The 19963-nt window shown below is 41.8% G+C and overlaps 1 protein-coding gene across 1 annotated transcript; it reads left to right on the forward strand.

Annotated features, from left to right (window-relative positions):
* Positions 1-4195: 4195 nt before the first annotated feature.
* gas2b (growth arrest-specific 2b) lies at positions 4196-18450 on the forward strand (the record flags this gene model as incomplete). Its single annotated transcript, XM_084154537.1, has 7 exons — positions 4196-4406; positions 7101-7210; positions 8115-8256; positions 12240-12303; positions 12887-13442; positions 13691-13798; positions 18238-18450. 7 exons carry the CDS (start codon positions 4196-4198, stop codon positions 18448-18450), a joined length of 1404 nt encoding a protein of 467 aa, XP_084010663.1.
* Positions 18451-19963: the final 1513 nt, after the last annotated feature.

Raw genomic sequence — 19963 nt, forward strand, 5'->3', positions numbered from 1 at the left:
ATTATTACTGGAGGAACTTATTGAACAGTTTTACTTACTCATTGACTCTGTAAGTATTTTCTTTCTAATGTTTTATTTCTATGCAAAAAGTTGATTAAGATATTATTAATATTTAATAATGAAGGTCATTGATGAGGATGGTGGTGGCTAAGTAATAGATGCTAAATGACAGCTGCTTTGCTAAACGTTAAAATTAATTTAAAATGTTTATGTTATAAATGCAAAAAATCATTTTTTTTCTGTTTGATTTTAGTGGGGAAGTTTTTTTTTTCCTTTTTTTTTTTTCCCAGTGGAATTCTAGAGCAAAGCCCCATTGTTCAAGGTGCATAAACAGCGATGGGCAATTGACCTTACAATCCTATCTGCCGGTCTGGGGTTTATTTAGTCTGGAACCAGCTGAGGGAGAGCCATGCACCGGGGCTGGAGCCCAGCAAGATGTAGCCTACCTACCCTCCAACCAACCCTTTGAATATCAGTGTTCAGTAGGGTTGCATTACCCCAGTTAAGCTGTTTCGATCTGAGACTCGATACTTGGGGACACCAGATCTCTGTTCAAATGCTGCTTTAGAATGGTGTAGCTTCCAGCAATGCTGTTGGACATCAACTTGAGATTGCCCATCTTGTTGATCTCTGAATAGTTTTGAAAACTGATATTTAGATCAGGGGAAGTCTCTGAAAGTCTCATCTATAGATATGTGTTCATAGTTGCCACAAAAAGCCTTCTGGCTGTTTGGTGGTCAATTAGTTCCACTTGACAGTCATTGCTGTTTAGAAAAGGGCCTCTCTAAGTACGTACCACAACACAGTGACACACACTGCCGTTGGCAATTGACTTTGTGTCAGGACAAGCAGTTGTCAGTTTGAGGTCTTTTCTGCTCAAACTCTTGAAGCTTGAAAGGAGGTACTATAATATCCAGATGAAAACATTCTCTCAGCCTGTTGAAAGGACACTTGTTTACCGGTGCCAGATGTGAGACATCAGAGCCATCAGACCCATCCCCAGGAGAGAGCCCAGGTTAGGGCCAGCTAGGGCAAATGGAAGCAGACCATCAATCAGTCTTGTCAATTTCAATGTATGCTCACATATTTGAATGGCCCGCTTTTGCATTACAGGAACGTACTACACACATTCTTAAGTTTGATATTACCAGTAGAATTCCAAACTTTTTCCCCCTAATGGGTAGTTTTGTTGCCCTGTGAGGTTGTTCCCTCTCAGTAAGACACAGTCAATGAATAAAGCAGAACAGTAACAGGCTCCAAAATGTAAATGAAGGAAGTCTTGTGCTAGCTAAAGAGATTTTAGGTAGGGCTAGATAAATGAAGTGGTGGAGACCTACATAATATCAATGCAGGTATGGGCTTGTGTGTGTCTGTGTATACTTGTGTACAGTATGGTTGCATGTGTGGGTGTCTGTGTACGTGTGCATGTGTGTGTGGGTGTACATACAGTATGTGTGCATGTATTTTTGGACTTGAGTATAAAGACCCCTTGTGTCTAAAAGGTAGGCCAGCGACCTTTGCCCTCTTTCCCCAGCCCTGGATTGTCCTGTAGTAGAGGTGTGAATGTGGCACCTGTGTGTTCTGTTAGAGCGTGAGGCTCCCAGGCCCGGGGCGGTCAGCCTGAAAAACAACCACATACATGGCAGACAGGGCTCCGCCTACTCACCTACGCCTGTATGGTGCATTTACAAAGCCACCCTACTAAGGTCACTAAGACGAACATAGAGGGACCGTGAGTCTACAAGATCATCAATCTGATCTGTCCATGGTTGAGGGTTTTGTTGGTACATTGACCTACTACTGTTGCTGTAGGTTGTGTGCTTGCTACGCCATCTACCTGCTTTCACTAGCAAATGGACTATATAGCTAGTAGCAGCTATTCCTCCTCCTTCCTACCTGTCTGGATTCCACACATCTCCCAGGTGTCTCCCTTAACCTGGGGCTTGTGTTGCGTAAACCATGTAGGCCTTTCTGCCAACATGAAAAAATACTATAGCATACTATGGTATAAATACTATAGTATTCACTGTAGTGTTTTTGCGAACTTTAAAGATGATTCACTGTAGTGTTTACTATAGTATACTGTAGTATTTACAGTTAACTATAGTACAGTGCATTCGGAAAGTATTCAGACCCCTTGACTTTTTCCACATTTTGTTACGTTACAGCTTTATTCTAAAATTGATTAAATAGTTTTTTTTCCCTCATCAATCTACACACAATACCCCATAATGACAAAGTGAAAACAGGTTTTTAGAAATGTTAGCAAATTTATAAAAAAATACAAAAAAAGAAATATCACATTTACATAAGTATTCAGACCCTTTACTCTGTACTTTGTTGAAGCACCTTTGGCAGCGATTACAGCCGTGAGTCTTATTGGGTATGACGCTACAAGCTTGGATAGTTCAGCGCTTCTGCTCTTTTCTATAACTTACAGTATATGGTCTATATTTGTCATGTAGGTTTCTCACTTATGGATGGCACAAATTGTGATATGGGGAAGGGAATGGGCAGGGTTTATGCAAATTAAATACTGTAGTATTTACTATAGTTTAAAAAGTGTAGTGTTTTGCGGACTGTAGTGTTTTTGCAGACATTACTGTAGTATTTACTACAGTGTTTTATTGCGGATAATACTGTAGTATTTACTATAGTATTCTATAGTATACTACAACATTCTATAGTAAGTACTACACATGATCGATCGAGGGATACTACAGTGTGTAGTATAGTATACAGTATACTTCAGTTTACTGTAGAATTCTATAGGAAGTACTGTAGTATTTCTTCATGTGGGTGCCTATGTGACAGCATGACAGCTCCTTGGTCAATATTTGAAGACAATAGGACATTACCTTGAAATTATACTGTGTGAACATGTGCATCTTATCAACAAAGGCTATTTTCAGTACAATTAGAGTGATGGGGTCTGTGGGGGTTACGTCCCTGTCAGCAGTCAGTTTGTTTTACCTTCCAATAGTCTGTGACTTTAAACAGAACTCACATTTTCTTGGCAATTGAAATGAACGGCACATCTGATGTTAAAAGGTACATGCCATAGAAGCCAGTCATCTTATGGTAATACTCCACTCTAGTGTTTGTTGATGTTGACAGTATATTTTCTTCGGTCCTTCCCTGCAACCCCGGTGCGTGTTGTTTTCTTACCCCTGCAGATTAACTGTGGGGATTACGGGAAGCTGAAGTATGTCTCTGCATGGAGTTGGCCTTTATGATGAATACTTGTCTGGAAAGAGGAGAAATGAGGCATAGAATAGTGCCAGGGGATTCGCTCTTGGCTTTAGATGTTGGTCTATTAAATCCTTCCCTGGCATCAGTTACACTAACAGTTATGACAAATGTTTGTGTGTTGGATGTTTTAAGGTTGGTGCATGTGTGTTCATGTTTGTGAGAAGATTTGTGTGTATGTGGGCTCTCTGTGTGATCTCTTGTGTCAGTACATGTATTTTGTATGTTTGTGAATACATGGTCCATAGTGTTTATGTGGGTTAGTAGGTTGTCTGTATGTGGAACATCAATGCTTTTGGCTTCCACACTGAAGACCATTACGAGTTTTACCTGTGCCAAAACCTTCTCCTGTCCGGTCCTCCACCAACTCCAAACCTTTCCGCTCATGTGGGAGTCTGGTGGACAGTCCTCCTACTGTGATCTGTTGATGACTCTCATAGGCCCCCCCGTCCTGGCCCACTCTTGGCTCCTGTCTCAGCTGTATGCCCCTGTCCTGGCCCCTGCTCTGGGAGGAAGGTGTGGAGCGCTCCTAGGCCTGGTTAGTGTCAATGAGGGAGTTCCACACCATTAGATTTACTGTCAACTGAACTAGAGGCCAGAGCTTGATTGAGTTGCGTTGAACTCTTGCTGTAGTAGGCTATTAAAACTTTAAACAGAATGGCTGTCCTGACGTATACAACTAGAAATGTACAGAAAATATGGAAACCCCAGGAAAACCTACTGTACCAGAGGCTGACAGACAGGTAGACGCCACTCTGACAAAGAACTGATTTACAGATAGAAATGCCTCACCCCAAATAAGCGCTCCAACTCCCTCCATTAAAGTGACATATTCAAATGTTGCAAATCTAGAAAAGTGACAATACAAAATGTTTTAAAATATGAATGAACTACAACATTAACAGCTTCTTTTCCTCCTGTCCTGCTGGCAAAATAGGAGGGAACCATGAACAGTCTGGTGGAAAGAGAGGACAACCAATACAGTCCAATACACCTCACTGGGCTCGGAATAAGTTGCCTCCTCAGTCCCAAACAACGCCACGATGGGCCTGGCCTGGAGAGCCCACAGCAGTACACCAAATGGCTCCCCAGCCGCCACGAGGCCAGCCTGCTGCCCATGAGAGAGGACCTGGCTCTCTGGCTCAACACGTTTCTGGGTAGGGTGACCTTCACATGGTTATTATGTTGTTACAAAACACCTGCAACTAACTTGTAACCATCTTGGGGTTTGGGGCTTTTAAAACACTTTTAACAATAATAATATGCCATTTAGCAGACGCTTTTATCCAAAGCAACTTACAGTCATGCGTGCATACATTTTTGTGTATGGGTGGTCCCGGGGATCAAACCCACTACCTTGGCGTTACAAGCGCCGTGCTCTACCAGCTGAGCTACAGAGGACCACAACAAGGAAGGTGTCTAGACTATGACTAAGATAATCTGATACATTGGGGTTTAGCTAGATTATTGTGCAACAGGCTTATTTTTTGCAGATTCTGAACATCAATAAAGGGTGTCATTTTTCAAATGTCACGAAGGACATACTGGTTATGCGATGATATTAAATTGGATCATACTTTTTATATTGGATAATGGGGACCTAGCTATTGGTTGGTGTTCTGAACTGGAAAGGCACACATTAACTTAAATCCTTGAAATACCCCTGCATGTCTGGTCACTGAAAGGAACCCTGTTAAGATTCCAGGGGAACAATATTGTTGGAAGGAAGTCAGGAAGGGCCTGAACATGTCACAGCCTGTGTGTGTCTGGATCGGGGAGATGACTAGATAATATCCGTCACTCACACATAGGGCTCAATTTGCAACAATGCAAGCCACACATAAGTATTTTCTAGGTCTACAACCAGGAAGTTTGCATGAGAATGATGTCGTTAATAATAAGATCCAATTAACAAGGCAAAATGCTTCAGTTTAAAATGGCATAATAAAAATGCAAATCCCATTACTCCCGAGCAACACCCTCATCATTAGTCATGAATAATGCCAGAACAATATAGTACATCTGTGTCATCGCAGTGAGTAGTAACCTCAGGACAAGAACACCTGTGTAATGACATATAACGCCCTACATAATAAGTATGTTAGCTACAGTGAGGGAAAAAAGTATTTGATCCCCTGCTGATTTTGTATGTTTGCCCACTGACAAAGACATGATCAGTCTATAATTTTAATGGTAGGTTTATTTGAACAGTGAGAGACAGAATAACAACAAAAACATCCAGAAGAACGCATGTCAAAAATGTTATAAATTGATTTGCATTTTAATGAGGGAAATAAGTATTTGACCCCTCTGCAAAACATGACTTGGCAAAGTGGCAAAACCCTTGTTGGCAATCACAGAGGTCAGACGTTTCTTGTAGTTGGCCACCAGGTTTGCACACATCTCAGGAGGGATTTTGTTCCACTCCTCTTTGCAGATCTTCTCCAAGTCATTAAGGTTTCGAGCCTGACGTTTGGCAACTCAAACCTTCAGCTCCCTCCACAGATTTTCTATGGAATTAAGGTCTGGAGACTGGCTTGGCCACTCCAGGACCTTAATGTGCTTCTTCTTGAGCCACTCCTTTGTTGCCTTGGCCGTGTGATTTGGGTCATTGTCATGCTGGAATACCCATCCACGACCCATTTTCAATGCCCTGGCTGAGGGAAGGACGTTCTCACCCAAGATTTAACGGTACACGGCCCTCCATCGTCCCTTTGATGCGGTGAAGTTGTCCTGTCACCCCCAAAGCATAATGTTTCCACCTCCATGTTTGACGGTGGGGATGGTGTTCTTGGGGTCATAGGCAGCATTCCTCCTCCTCCAAACACGGCGGGTTGAGTTGATGCCAAAGAGCTCCATTTTGGTCTCATCTGACCACAACACTTTCACCCAGTTCTCCTCCTCATTGGCAAACTTCAGACGGCCCTGTATATGTGCTTTCTTGAGCAGGGGGACCTTGCGGGCGCTGCAGGATTTCAGTCCTTCACGGCGTAGTGTGTTACCAATTGTTTTCTTGGTGACTATGGTCCCAGCTGCCTTGAGATCATTGACAAGATCCTCCCGTGTAGTTCTGGGCTGATTCCTCACCGTTCTCATGATCATTGCAACGCCACGAGGTGAGATCTTGCATGGAGCCCCAGGCCGAGGGAGATTGACAGTTCTTTTGTGTTTCTTCCATTTACGAATAATCGCACCAACTGTTGTCACCTTCTCACCAAGCTGCTTGGCGATGGTCTTGTAGCCCATTCCAGCCTTGTGTAGGTCTACAATCTTGTCCCTGACATCCATGGAGAGCTTTTTGGTCTTGGCCATGGTGGAGAGTTTGGAATCTGATTGATTGCTTCTGTGGACAGGTGTCTTTTATACAGGTAACAAGCTGAGATTAGGAGCACTCCCTTTAAGAGTGTGCTCCTAATCTCAGCTCGTTACCTGTATAAAAGACACCTGGGAGCCAGAAATCTTTCTGATTGAGAGGGGGTCAAATACTTATTTCCCTCATTAAAATGCAAATCAATTTATAATATTTCTGACATGCTTTTTTCTGGATTTTGTTGTTGTTATTCTGTCTCTCACTGTTCAAATAAACCTACCATTAAAATTATAGACTGATCATTTCTCTGTCAGTGGGCAAACGTACAAAATCAGCAGGGGATCAAATACTTTTTTCCCTCACTGTACTATATAGTCACTTATCATGTACAGCTGATTTTTTTAGTAATAGTGTATAAGTAAATAAAACATTATTAGATGTAAAGCACACCATGATACAGTACCACTATTTGATGTCATATGGGCTCTCCTTTCTGTGGCCTGCTTAGCATGGTGTTGGTGACTGACATTTCTCGCCACAGACTCTGGGGTCACAGCTGACAGCCTGATGGACAGGCTGGATAATGGAGTTCTGCTGTGCCAGCTGGCCCAGGAGCTACAGGAGAGGATGATCCAAGCCAGCAACGGCAAGGTAGGATACAAACATACATGACCATAGACACCATACATTACATGATCACAATTAAGAATATCTGTCTTTCATTAACTTACTTACGGCACACAAATGGATGTATATATCAGTGGCTCAGTCTAAAGATACGATCTGCAATTTTTAAATTATGTTGAAACCTAACCATCACTTGAAAGTAGACAATTTTTCACTGAGTCTCTGGTTTTGAAGTCACCATCTATGGTTCTCCTCACCCCTTCTCAGAGTGCTGCTGATACTGACTGGGACCACCCATAAGTAAAACTATCATATTGTTCAACAACTGATGAAACTAACACTGTAAACAAGTAAAAACATGTGATCAGTGTTATTTCCTGATAGTTGCTGGTTGAAAATACAATCTACACAGGACCTTCCAACCAGCAGGTTTTGCATGGGTGGAGTTTTGGCTTGCCTGGTGACATCACCAGGCAGTTAATTAGTTAAAGGCGTGCAGTCAAAAATTTGATTTTCTTGTGTTTTATATATATTTCCACACTATGAGGTTGGAATAATACTGTGAAATTATGAAAATGATGATAATGCCCTTTTAGTGTAAGAGCTGTTTGAAAAGACCGCCTGAAATTACAGCCTGTTTTGGTGGGATCGAGTTTTGGCCTGCCTGGTATCATCACCAGGCGGTACATTAGTTAATAGAGCAATATCAAAGAGAGTTCCAAACCTCTCTGGCAATAACAGCTAGTTTTCAGTTTTCCCCTCCCCATTCAAACCACTCCCAAACAGTCCTAGCAAAATTCTTGCTTGAGAAATCGTTTTTTTGCTAAAAGCAATTTCTGTTTCTTTTGGATTTTTTTAAATGGAAAACTATTACAGTAAGGTACTTAATTGTTACCCAGAAATGAATTGATATTGATATTTTCCCCAGCCCTTCATCCGCAGGGTGATTCATTGGCGAGCTGATGCTACTTCTGGCTCTTTCTTTGCCCGGGACAACACTGCCAACTTCCTCTACTGGTGTCGGAAGATTGGTGTGGATGAGACCTACCTGTTTGAGTCTGAAGGTTTGGGTGAGTGCCTACTTGTTTGTCCTCCGTCTGTCACTGACAGGACACAAATCTGTCCTTAAACAACCAATGTCCATCAAGTTGTCTATCTGTTTGAGAGAGAATCTGTCAAAGTGTTGATCTGTAAATCTCTGAGTCAACGAGATGAACTCATGAACACTGAAATGGTGTGGCTAATTGGCAACAGACCCTACAGTTAGTTCATTAACACAATTCTGCCAATTCTAATCTGTTATAAATTTGTGCTCTGGATGTGCGACGTCCAGAGACTTACCAGAGATGTCTGCTTTTAAAACTTTCCCATCTCTACTCTCATCCATACCTACTCTATCATACCCTCTCATGAGACCATGGGAGGCCTCTGGCAGTAGTCTCTGGAATAGTTTATTTCTTGTGCCTGTTCTGGATTAGTAGCCTGTGCCCTGTAGAAAGACTGCGTTGTTGCCCATTCGGTCCTCTTCTCTGTCCTCTAGAAGCATGGCCCCACTGGGAAAACACTCCAGTGTCACCTGTCTTTGTCCACTGACTTCCTGGCTTTGATCTGTGACTGTCACTATGAGAACGCCAGTCATGCTTCCTCACTAGCTGTAGAGGATTTAGCGAGTGGGTGAGATGGTTTAAAGGGAATGAAAGAGACAGAGATGTTCAGGTGGATCAGTGGAGATGGAAAGCAGGTCAGCTCAAAGTGCTAGCTGACTCTGTACCTTGAATAGAGGGATGATACGCTGCTGCTACTCTCTGTTAATTATCTATGCATAGTCACTTTACCTCGACCTACATGTACATATTACCTCAATTACCTCGACTAACCTGTGCCCCTGCACATTGACTCTGTACCGGTACCCCCTATATATAGCCTTGTTACTGTTATTTTATTGTTGCTCTTTAAGTATTTGCTATTGTTCTAATTTGTTATTTTTTTCATATTTTTTTTTATTTATTTACTGTTTATTTAGTAAATACTTTCTTAACACTTATTTTTTCTGAACTGCATTGTTGGTTAAGGGCTTGTAAGTAAGCATTTCACTGTAAGGTCTACACCTGTTGTATTCGCCGCATGTGACAAATAAAATTGGATTTGATTTTATATATCTTCTTATGTGACTTGGATTCCTCTTGTCTTTGGATCATGTTTCCCTCATTCACCTCTGTTTCTGTTCGATGTCTTCAGTACCTGAGGAACATGGGAGACCTTGCAGTTACAGTGGCTTGCGAAAGTATTCACCCCCCTTGGCATTTTTCCTATTTTGTTGCCTTACAACCTGGAATTAAAATTGATTCTTTGGGGGTTTGTATAATTTGATTTACACAACATGCCTACCACTTTGAAGATGCAAAATAATTTTTCTTATGAAACAAACAACAAATAAGACAATAAAACTGAAAACTTGAGCGTGCATAACTATTCACCCCCTCAAAGTCAATACTTTGTAGAGCCACCTTTTGTAGCAATTACAGCTGCAAGTCTCTTGGGGTATGTCTCTATAAGCTTGACACATCTAGCCACTGGGATTTTTTTCCCATTCTTCAAGGCAAAACTGCTCCAGCTCCTTCAAGTTGGAAGGGTTCCACTGGTGTACAGCAATCTTTAAGTCATACTACAGATTCTCAATTGGATTGCGGTCTGGGCTTTGACTAGGCCATTCCAATACATTTAAATGTTTCCCCTTAAACCACTCGAGTGTTGCTTTAGCAGTATGCTTAGGGTCATTGTCCTGCTGGAAGGTGAACCTCCGTCCCAGTCTCAAATCTCTGGAAGACTGAAACAGGTTTCCCTCAATACTTTCCCTGTATTTAGCGCCATCCATCATTCCTTCAATTCTGACCAGTTTCCCAGTCCCTGCCGATGAAAAACATCCCCACAGCATGATGGTGTTCTCGGGGTGCTGAGAGGTGTTGGGTTTGCGCCAGACATAGCGTTTTCCTTGATGGCCAAAAAGCTCAATTTTAGTCTCTCTGCCTTCTTCCATATGTTTGGGGAGTCTCCCACATGCCTTTTGGCGAATACCAAACGTGTTTGCTTCTTTTTTTCTTTAAGCAATGGCTTTTTCTGGCCACTCTTCCGTAAAGCCCAGCTCTGTGGAGTGTACGGCTTAAAGTGGTCCTATGGACAGATACTACATTCTCCGCTGTGGAGCTTTGCAGCTCCTTCAGGGTTATCTTTGGTCTCTTTGTTGCCTCTCTGATTAATGCCCTCCTTGCCTGGTCCATGAGTTTTGGTGGGCGGCCCTCTCTTGGCAGGTTTGTTGTGGTGCCATATTATTTCCATTTTTTAATAATGGATTTAATGTTGCTCTGTGGGATGTTCAAAGTTTCAGATATTTTTTTATAACCCTAACAACTTTGTCCCTGACCTGTTTGGAGAGCTCCTTGGTCTTCATGGTGCCGCTTGCTTGGTGGTGCCCCTTGCTTAGTGGTGCCCCTTGCTTAGTGGTGTTGCAGACTCTGGGGCCTTTCAGAACAGGTGTATATATACTGAGATCATGTGACAGATCATGTGACACTTAGATTGCACACTGGTGGACTTTATTTAACTAATTATGTGACTTCTGGAGGTAATTGGTTGCACCAGATCTTATTTAGGGGCTTCATAGCAAAGGGGGTGAATACATATGCATGCACAACTTTTCTGTTATTTATTTTGTATGTCCATTACATGAAATCCAAATGAAAATCCATTTAAATTACAGGTTGTAACGCAAAAACGCCAACGGGGATGAATACTTTTGCAAGTCACTGTATAGCATGTTGACCTCATTTTGTGATATTAACTGTGTGTGTGCAGTATACATATTCCACCTGGGCATGTTCCTGCATGGGCATGCGTGAGACATGTGTAGGTTTAACTTCCATACGCAGCAGTTTGCCCCCTAGGCTGACTAAACTGGCTTATTGGTTAATTGCACTGGACATGTACATGATGACTACTGTATTTTCCAATATTTATGTTTGACACAGGAATTTTAAAGTAATTCATACTGTATATTTTCATACGTACATAATTGCTTATATTTTTGTACTTCAATGTACAACTACATGTAAGTAAGTGTATACTGTGTATTTATGGCATTATGTCTACTCTACTCTATTCCTGCTTTCTCTCCTCCCTTTTCCCTGCTGCATCCCTGGTGTAATGATGGATTTACAGAACAGAGGAATGACAAGGAACTTCATTGACAATTTCAAAGATCAAAGGTTACCTATGGACACATTTGTACCATAATACCATAACCTTTCCCCGTTTTTTTGTGTTTTTATGGTGCTTCCTTTTCATGTTAAGCTACTGAGAGAAGTTAATTTCACTACATGGTATATCTATGGTTCCTTTCCCTCCAAAGCAAAACCACATCTTCTGTCCCTGTGAATTGAAATGCCATGTTAAGAACAAGATATGATTTTGTTTTGATAAGTCTTTTAATCACTTTCGAGATCCTAACTTTGAAGACTACTGATGATTACAGGCATTGAGCGTGCTGTGTTCAGCCTGCATGCCCACGTTTTCTTTACACACGTGTCTGGCGGCTGCAGGGATTTGAGTTCAGCTTCAAAGATAGCTGGGCGCTGGAGAAAGGCAGAACCTCTCCTGAGTCCTGACTGACATTCACACATATTCAAAATTCTGCTCTTGTTTTCATTTTCCACAAAGATAATGTCCTGTTTTATCTTTGCATGCATCTCTTTTGGCAGCTGAATGACACTCATTGTTAATGGGTAGCATGTGTGTGGTGTTTGTGGATCTTGAAATGTGAACACATTGGTTTAATCTTTATTCAATTTTGTCTGTGTGCTTCCTCATATTCAAATGGCTTGGTGCAGGACGAAGGTTGTTTTTGTGTGTCCTGACATCCTGACAGTCTTTATGGTTTGTCAAGTGCGTTCATATAAACACACATTTAACTGCTGTTCATGTCATCAGGCTTTATACATTAATATGACAGTATTTGTTTAGCCATTACATATGTTCTGTGTGTGTGCTTTATGGGCAGTGCTCCACAAACAGCCTCGGGAGGTGTGTCTCTGTCTTATGGAGCTGGGAAGGATTGCAGCCAGGTGAGTTGTCATGACCCTGTGTACATCATTCACTCACAAATATTAGACTTGCACAACAAAAAATGTAAGTGCCTTTGAACGGGGTATGGTAGTAGGTGCCAGGTGCACTGGTTTGTGTCAAGAACTGCAACGCCGCTGGGTTTTTCATGCTCAACAGTTTCCCGTGTGTATCAAGAATGGTCCACAATCCAAAGGACATCCAGCCAACTTGACACAACTGTGGGAAGCATTAGAGTCAACATGGGCCAGCATCTCTGTGGAACGATTTCGACACCTTGTAGAGTCCATGCTCTGACGAATTGAGGCTGTTCTGAGGGCAAAAGGGGGGGGGGGGGGCAACTCAATATTAGGAAGGCGTTCCTAATGTTTGGTATACTCAGTGTATTGCGCTGAATTGGAGTATTGACACTAACTTGGTTATTGTGTCTGTGTATTTTCCCCAGCCCTTCGTTCATTACCTCAGGCTTTCTACATAAAGATAATACATTAATATGACACAATTGTACTTTCCCCAGTTCATGGAATCTTTCTTTACTAACTGTCTAACAGTCGTGGTGTCACACTGACTCGCTCTCGCTCTCAGGTATGGTGTGGAGCCCCCAGGGTTGGTGAAGCTGGAGAGGGAGATAGAGAGGGAGATAGAGAGGGAGGAGGCAGGGTCTCTATCCCAATCATCACCTCTGGCCTTCCCCTTCCCCTCACCCACAAGTCTTCCCTTAATCTTACCGCTGCTCCGTGCTCCTACCCCCCCTACCCCCCCTGCACCCCCTGCACCCCCTGCACCCCCTGCTTCTGTAACCCCACCACCCAGTCCAAGCCCAATAGACCCTACTCCTCCAACTTCCATCTCATCCTCATCAACCACCACTATCATGTCTTCCACTCAAACCTCATCTGTTACCACTGTCACAACCTCAACTCAGACCCCTCCCACAACACCAACCACAGATCCTATCTCAGCCCTGAGCCTTACAGAAACCCCTGTCTCCCCCTCTCCACCACCTCCTTCACATCCTCCATCACTGCCGTCATCTCCATCCCAACCCTCACCCTCTCCCTCACCTAAGCCCATGGCGCGTCATCCAAGCAAATCATCTGCTAAGAAGATGCCAAGCACATGCAACTTGTTGGATGACATTGTAAGTACCTCTCAAATAGGCCTAAAATAACCATGAATTACCCTTCAATGTAATGAGAAATGCAGTAGGTAATCAGTGTCATCTTGCCCCACTGACTGTACCGTAGGAAAGATCTTAAGTATTGACCTAGTCTAGCACACCAGACTTCCTCCCCAAGTGTTTATCAAACATTCTTAGCGTTGATAATGCTGGTAGGTAAAGCCTACGGGTCTTTGCTTGCTTTATCTGAGAGATGTTTTGTGTTCCAGGTGAGGAACATCATCGAAGTCCCGCCATGCAGCTGCCCCACCAAGTTCCCTGTGGAGAAGCATCCTAAAGGCCGCTACCGTGTCGGGGAGAAGGTCCTCTACGTACGGGTATGTCTACACCCCTTCCTTCACCCTAATTGTCGGGGTTAATAAACCTCAGGCGGTTGCTTGAAACCATGGAAGTAGATTATATTTATATTGTGCTATACAGCAGTGAGTGGCAACATAATGTATAGGACACATACTGTACGGACATAAAACATTAATTTAAACCAACAACCACATAAGGAAATGTAAGGAATTTTAATAGTTGGTATTGACTTACTACCAACATATTACATTCTTTACATTTCCTTATGTGGTTGTTTTTTAATCAAGTGATATTTAAGAATGTTGATTGACATATATTCAGAATATTGAGCAATGAGGGCATGTTTGCTACACTAAGCTGCAATAAGTGGGGTTCTGTAGAGAAGGACTTGTTCCAGGCAAAGTCGCATGGGATACAGGGTTGCTTGGCAACGGTAGACTGAGTTCACACCTTCTAATGGGAAAAAAGTCTTATTAAAACATGCCCAGGTTTGTATTACCTGATATGTCATAATATGTATTGAATGTGTCTTACAAATATGTTATTCTATATTATTTTGTTAAACAAAAAGTGAAACCTTAGCTATAATGTCAAATTAAAATGTATACTTGATTGAGTGAAATGTGTATTTTGCCTTTAGTTGCTCCATGTCTAATATATTCTGAAATGGACTATTCAATTCCACAGAAAATGTACTAACAATTGGATGGGGTCGCACTCTATGGGCTTAATGAACCAGAAATGTATCAATTGCTTCCTCAGTGGAAGCTTTCCCTATATGGCCTTGACTGACACTGTAGCATCGTCTGTCTTCTGTCCACACTGAGCAGACAGACCAAGCCGTATGTTGTTTCTCATCTTTTGGGGACAATTGGTCACCAACAGCAGACTGTTTTAATGCTCAGTCAATCTTATTGAAATCCATTGGCTTAGAATATGTTACTCAATAACAGTATGTGATTTAGCTGTCTTTGTCAATAAGCTGACACGCTGAGTTACAACTCCATTCCTATTTTTCTTCCCTGAGCAACAGACACGTTATTTTTACTGCCCATTTAGATATAATGGCTGCCTTAGACTCACTGAACACCTGTTTCTCAGAAATAGTCAAATGTCTAACATGGGAAAACATGCTCTTACACCACATCAAAGAAAATGGAGGTCATAAAAATGGATAGCCAAGGGAGGTTGTTGGTTTATGGCCAAGTTCAGTGAGGCTGTATGTTTAGGATGAACATTTACAAAATGGAGAAATATGCGTACCCTGAAGGTTTCATGGTCAGGGTATTGTAGTTTTCCTTTCTTTCATCCTTCAGTGTTTCTCGGCAACCAAGGTCATATGACTGGGGTTTGGTTGCATGTGAACTGCTTGTCTGTTGAAGCTCTGTATTTTTCCTGATATTCCGGATGCCCTCCCCTAAACACACTTTGGCATATTTTAGTCTTCTGGGCTTTCCTGAGCATAACTGCTAATTACAGATTTAATTAATTACAGCAACATGGACTACATTACCCTTTTCCAGGCTACGTTACCTTTTTCACTTTAGATTGTCTGTGTGCCCAACATCTCCATTCTAACTGTTATTACTGTACAGCAGAGGTATTCAACAGGGGTCCGCGACCCATGTACTGCAGGGGGTCTGCAAAAAGATACATAAAAATACAATAAAAAAGTGATTATTTATTTTATTATTTCAATGTTTTTACGAATATCGCTAGCAACAACAGAATATATGCATTGTGAAAAAAAGAACAAATATATACATTTTATTGTCATCCACACCAGAAAAGAGGATATCTTATTTTCTTTCTAATGTCAACTAACGTATGATGGGGGTCCCTGGGTCGCTGGTTGCCTAGGAGGGGATCCCTGGGCAAGAAAAGGTTGAAGACCGCTGCTGGTCAGCACTACCTGCAGGATACACAGTCCTTTCTCTCAATCACTAAAAAACACGCTTCTCTTCTCTGTATGAATAGAGCACTACAGTCCATTCCACTCCTCTGTAAAGATGTTACCCGTGTGTATGTGTGGAGTGATGCCCATTAATGGCCATTAACCAGGCACTGATAACCCCTGTCTGTCTGTCTGTCTGTCTGGCTGTATGAGTCCTGTGATGTTTGCTTGGCTTTTTAAAGAGCATAATCTATTGATTACTAAGACCAAGTCATTAGTGGTGTGATTTAATCAGACAGCTCATTGAAGCCTGGCCTGGTATGACACCCCCTCTCTCCACTGGAGATGTTTCAATCATGCTAGCCCTGCAGGGCTCCATGCAGAATTCTCAGCTGTTGAAGAAAGGAAGGCTTTTCTTCTCCGAGTCCAATTAAGCACCAGGCTTTATAGCAGGGATGGTAACTGTCTGTCTGGCACTGAAGAGAATGGAGAAATTAAAACCTCTCGCAATATCATCTCACTTCCATGACTTCCTATTTCCATCAGAACACATAGGAGCTTTGTTTGGTTTGCTTTATATTTTACCAGTGGTCTGACAGCTATAAAAAGAAGACATATCTCCATTAAGCAATCATTGAAGTTCTATGGGATTACCTAAAAGGAAAAAGTTGTTTCATTTAAGAATAGGTAGGAGACAGTGGTTAGGTTATATTGAAGTCCCTGCCCTTTTTGCATGTGACAAGATCCTCCCATAGAGTGAGATACATGTGAATTGTCTATTTTTGTAGAAGTCATGATACCCACGAAATAAGATGATACAATACAATTACTCCATCTCTCATGTAATGACCAATGCAATCACAATAATCTTTCCTCAGAAGGGAATGGCTAAAGCCTGGCCCCTAGTGGATGATGGGTGAAGGCCTCTTCCTCCATTAGCATTCTCATGAATCTTTCAACAATAAACGAGAGGAAAGAGAATCAATAGAGCTGCCAGGGAAGGAGGACACAGGGGAATCCAGCAGTCAGCTTATGGGCTGTAGTCAAGGCACATGTGTGGGGGGCAGGGGCTGTTAGAATGAATGTGATTATATAGAGAGAGAAGAAAATGTCTGCCGCAGGGGGTTGTGTGCAGAATTGCTGAGAAAGTCTACTTGCATAATTTTACTATGTGAATATTTAGTTTTGAGAGTTATAGCGGTCATAATGTATTTTGACTAGTGTTCTGAGTTTACTAGTGTTCTGTTACATCTGCAATTAAATAAATACAGTAAACCAGATAATATATTTTCCTCATAAAGCTCTTGAAATGTGGTGCTTTCGAGAGACTATTGAAAAGACAAATCCTTATAGCCTACAGTATTTTATCCCACATTTGTATGGACAGCTCTAACCTAAGGTTGATGAATGGGAAAAAACCTAAATAGGTGTTTCCCTCCACTGCTCCCCCTCCCACTCCCTCTCTCTTACCCTTGTGTTTGTGTGTTATGTCAAACTTGACCCCGCTGTCAGCGATAACATTTTAATCTGCCGGTGGACAGCTGAGGCAGATCACGTCTCAGGGGCTCCTTAGGTTGGTAAATGGGATTACCAGGCATTGTCTGTGTGCACGTGTGTGCTTGTGTATTCACTTACACCCCATCCACCATCCATCTCACCATTAGTATGCATAGTGGAGGACAGGAGGCGTATAGCAGGAGTGTAAATCTGCTTGTATTATCACATTCTTAATGGCTCCATAATGAAGGGGTTATGGGCGATAAGGAAGGAGGGGGTGGGCCGGTGTTGACAGAAGGACGGATGGCCAGGCAAGGCCTCTTGGGATTCTAGATGTCTGTGTGGAGCTACAGCTTTGTAAAGAGACAGCAGGCTCTATTTTGCTGCTTTCATTTTCTTACAATCCGACTGTATTATTTGAGAGCTGTTGCCATGGCAGCGTCAGGTTTGCACCAGACCAGCGGGTGATGTGTAGAGGAAGGTGTCTATGCTGTAGTTGTCAGAGGGCTTGATTTTAAAGAGTGCTGATCTCTCAGAGTGTTTGCCTGCTATCACGGGTATTCTAAGTGGAACACTGTACATGGTGACTTCACACCAACGTACCATTTACAAATGCTGTGTCCTCTGAGTGCGTGTCTGCGTGCCTGCGTACCCGTGCGTGCATGTGTCTGTGGATTAGTCCACTGCATGTGCTCAGCTGGCGTCATGAGGCAGTGTTTCATTTGGCTTAATGAGATTTTGACAAAGCTGTCTCTTTCTATGGCTCAGAGATCATTTGACTTTCATGAGGGCTGTTGCACAGGCAGAAGGAACTGGTAAATATTTGATTAGAAAGGTATATTCTCTTGGCTCAAGGAGCAGTTTCAGTCTGGGGAGGGGATCATAACATTTTCCAAGGTTACTATGCCTTGGCCTACTTGAAATCAGACACAGGTGAAGGAGGATTCAAAACCAAGCTATGTACTGAGCAACAAACAAGTACTTTTGTTGTGATATGGTTGAATTGGTTAAGTTGCTCAAATGTCTCTGTCTCTGACTATCCCCTCAATCTTGTTCTTCCTGCAGATGCTGAATGAGCGTCATGTGATGGTGCGCATCGGGGGCGGCTGGGAGACCTTGGGATGTTACCTGCTGAAGCATGACCCCTGCCGGAGTCCACCGGTGACCCCGGTCAGGACCTGTCGGGCCAAAGGCAAGTCCCCCAACATGAAGGACCTCTCACCACTGTCACCAGACAGCTACATGGTGGTGGGTGCACACTACCGTGCCAAGAAATAAAACATGAATCTGTTCAACGATGTACCATAACAGATAACTGACACCACAACCTAGCAATGAAGCTTCCTGGTTATGCTGAGCATAACATCTTTTCTGGAGATGTATTTGAATGAAAGCTATTGCCTAGTGACTAAAGGTATATCTCTGGTAAATTGGGTTTAGTGGCTCACATGTATGTAGAAAGGTATATTTTATAATCTAAAGGAATTCAACAAAATACCTGGTATAGTGTTATTTTTAAGATTAGTTTGGAAAAAGTTATCTTACCTGTAAAAACCTATCCCATAGTCTTTAAATGTTGATTCAGAAAGGCTAGTATAGCTGAGAGGTAATGGCGTTTATAATTGTATATTACTACATTGGATGAGGGCTCATCTCAAGACTGTCCAGTCATTTATCTATAAGAATTATTTTTGTGTACAATAAAATATTTTTGATAGTACCCTGAGAGAAGAAGATATAGAAGTAGAGGGATCATTTATGAAATATGTTTGTCTTGTACTCTGATTTAATATCATGCCATATCATGTAATGACATCTCATGTTTGCCTTTTTTCATGCCCATGTGAACTATCAATTTATCTGTAGTCAGTTGTTCGATGGTTAGCTACTACACTGCAGCCTTGACTCTTCCTCAGTTGCTGGAATAGACACATGACTGAGGACACAGCCAGAAAATACCCAACTCTCCTCTAGGTGGCAATGTGTCATAAGCAATAGATGGTACAAGCAACACTTAGACCAGGGTTTCTTAGCCTCTATGGCTGTGTTTAGACAGGCAGCGCAATTCTTATATTTTCTTCACTAATTGGTATTTTGACCAATCAGATCAGCTCTTAAAAATATCTAACATGAAAAGATCTGTGATTGGTCAAAAGACCCATTAGTGGGAAAAAAGATCAGAATTGGGCTGCCTGTCTAAACATAGCCTAATATTATTACAGGGAATTCATCCATTGAGGTCCACTTAAATTAAGTCTAGCATTTGGAGTAAATCATTGTCAGCTCACTAACTGACAGAGATGACAGCAACATCCATGGGATTGTTTTTAAAACCTCATAAATGATGTATTAGTTTGGAGAATTAATATATGCTACATACTGATGAAAGGCAAACTGAGATGGATAATGTTTTTATTTTTTTATTGTGAAATCATGTAATTCCTCTGAAAAATAAATAAAGTTTTCTGAATGTGCCATATGTCCAACCATAATTTTACTGCAGTGGTTGCAAAAACCATAATAGCCTATTTGATTATACTCTCCATGAGTGGGAAATACTGTAAGCCCAGATGGGCAGTTCACAGGAAGAGGTTTACCTAAGCTCAGTGTTTTTCTGTCATGACATAACATGACATAGACATCTAAAATACATTAATAATACAGACACATCAGACTTCAGAATAGTATATTAATTACATTTTATTTCAGTAAAATAAATTAGATTAAAAAATGGACACAAGTTTGAATACATTAAAAGAAATTAACCATAATGATCTCATGCGAGACTATA

This window comes from Coregonus lavaretus (assembly GCF_964263955.1).
Source record: "Coregonus lavaretus genome assembly, chromosome: 37".
In the NCBI taxonomy this organism is placed as follows: Eukaryota; Metazoa; Chordata; class Actinopteri; order Salmoniformes; family Salmonidae; genus Coregonus; species Coregonus lavaretus.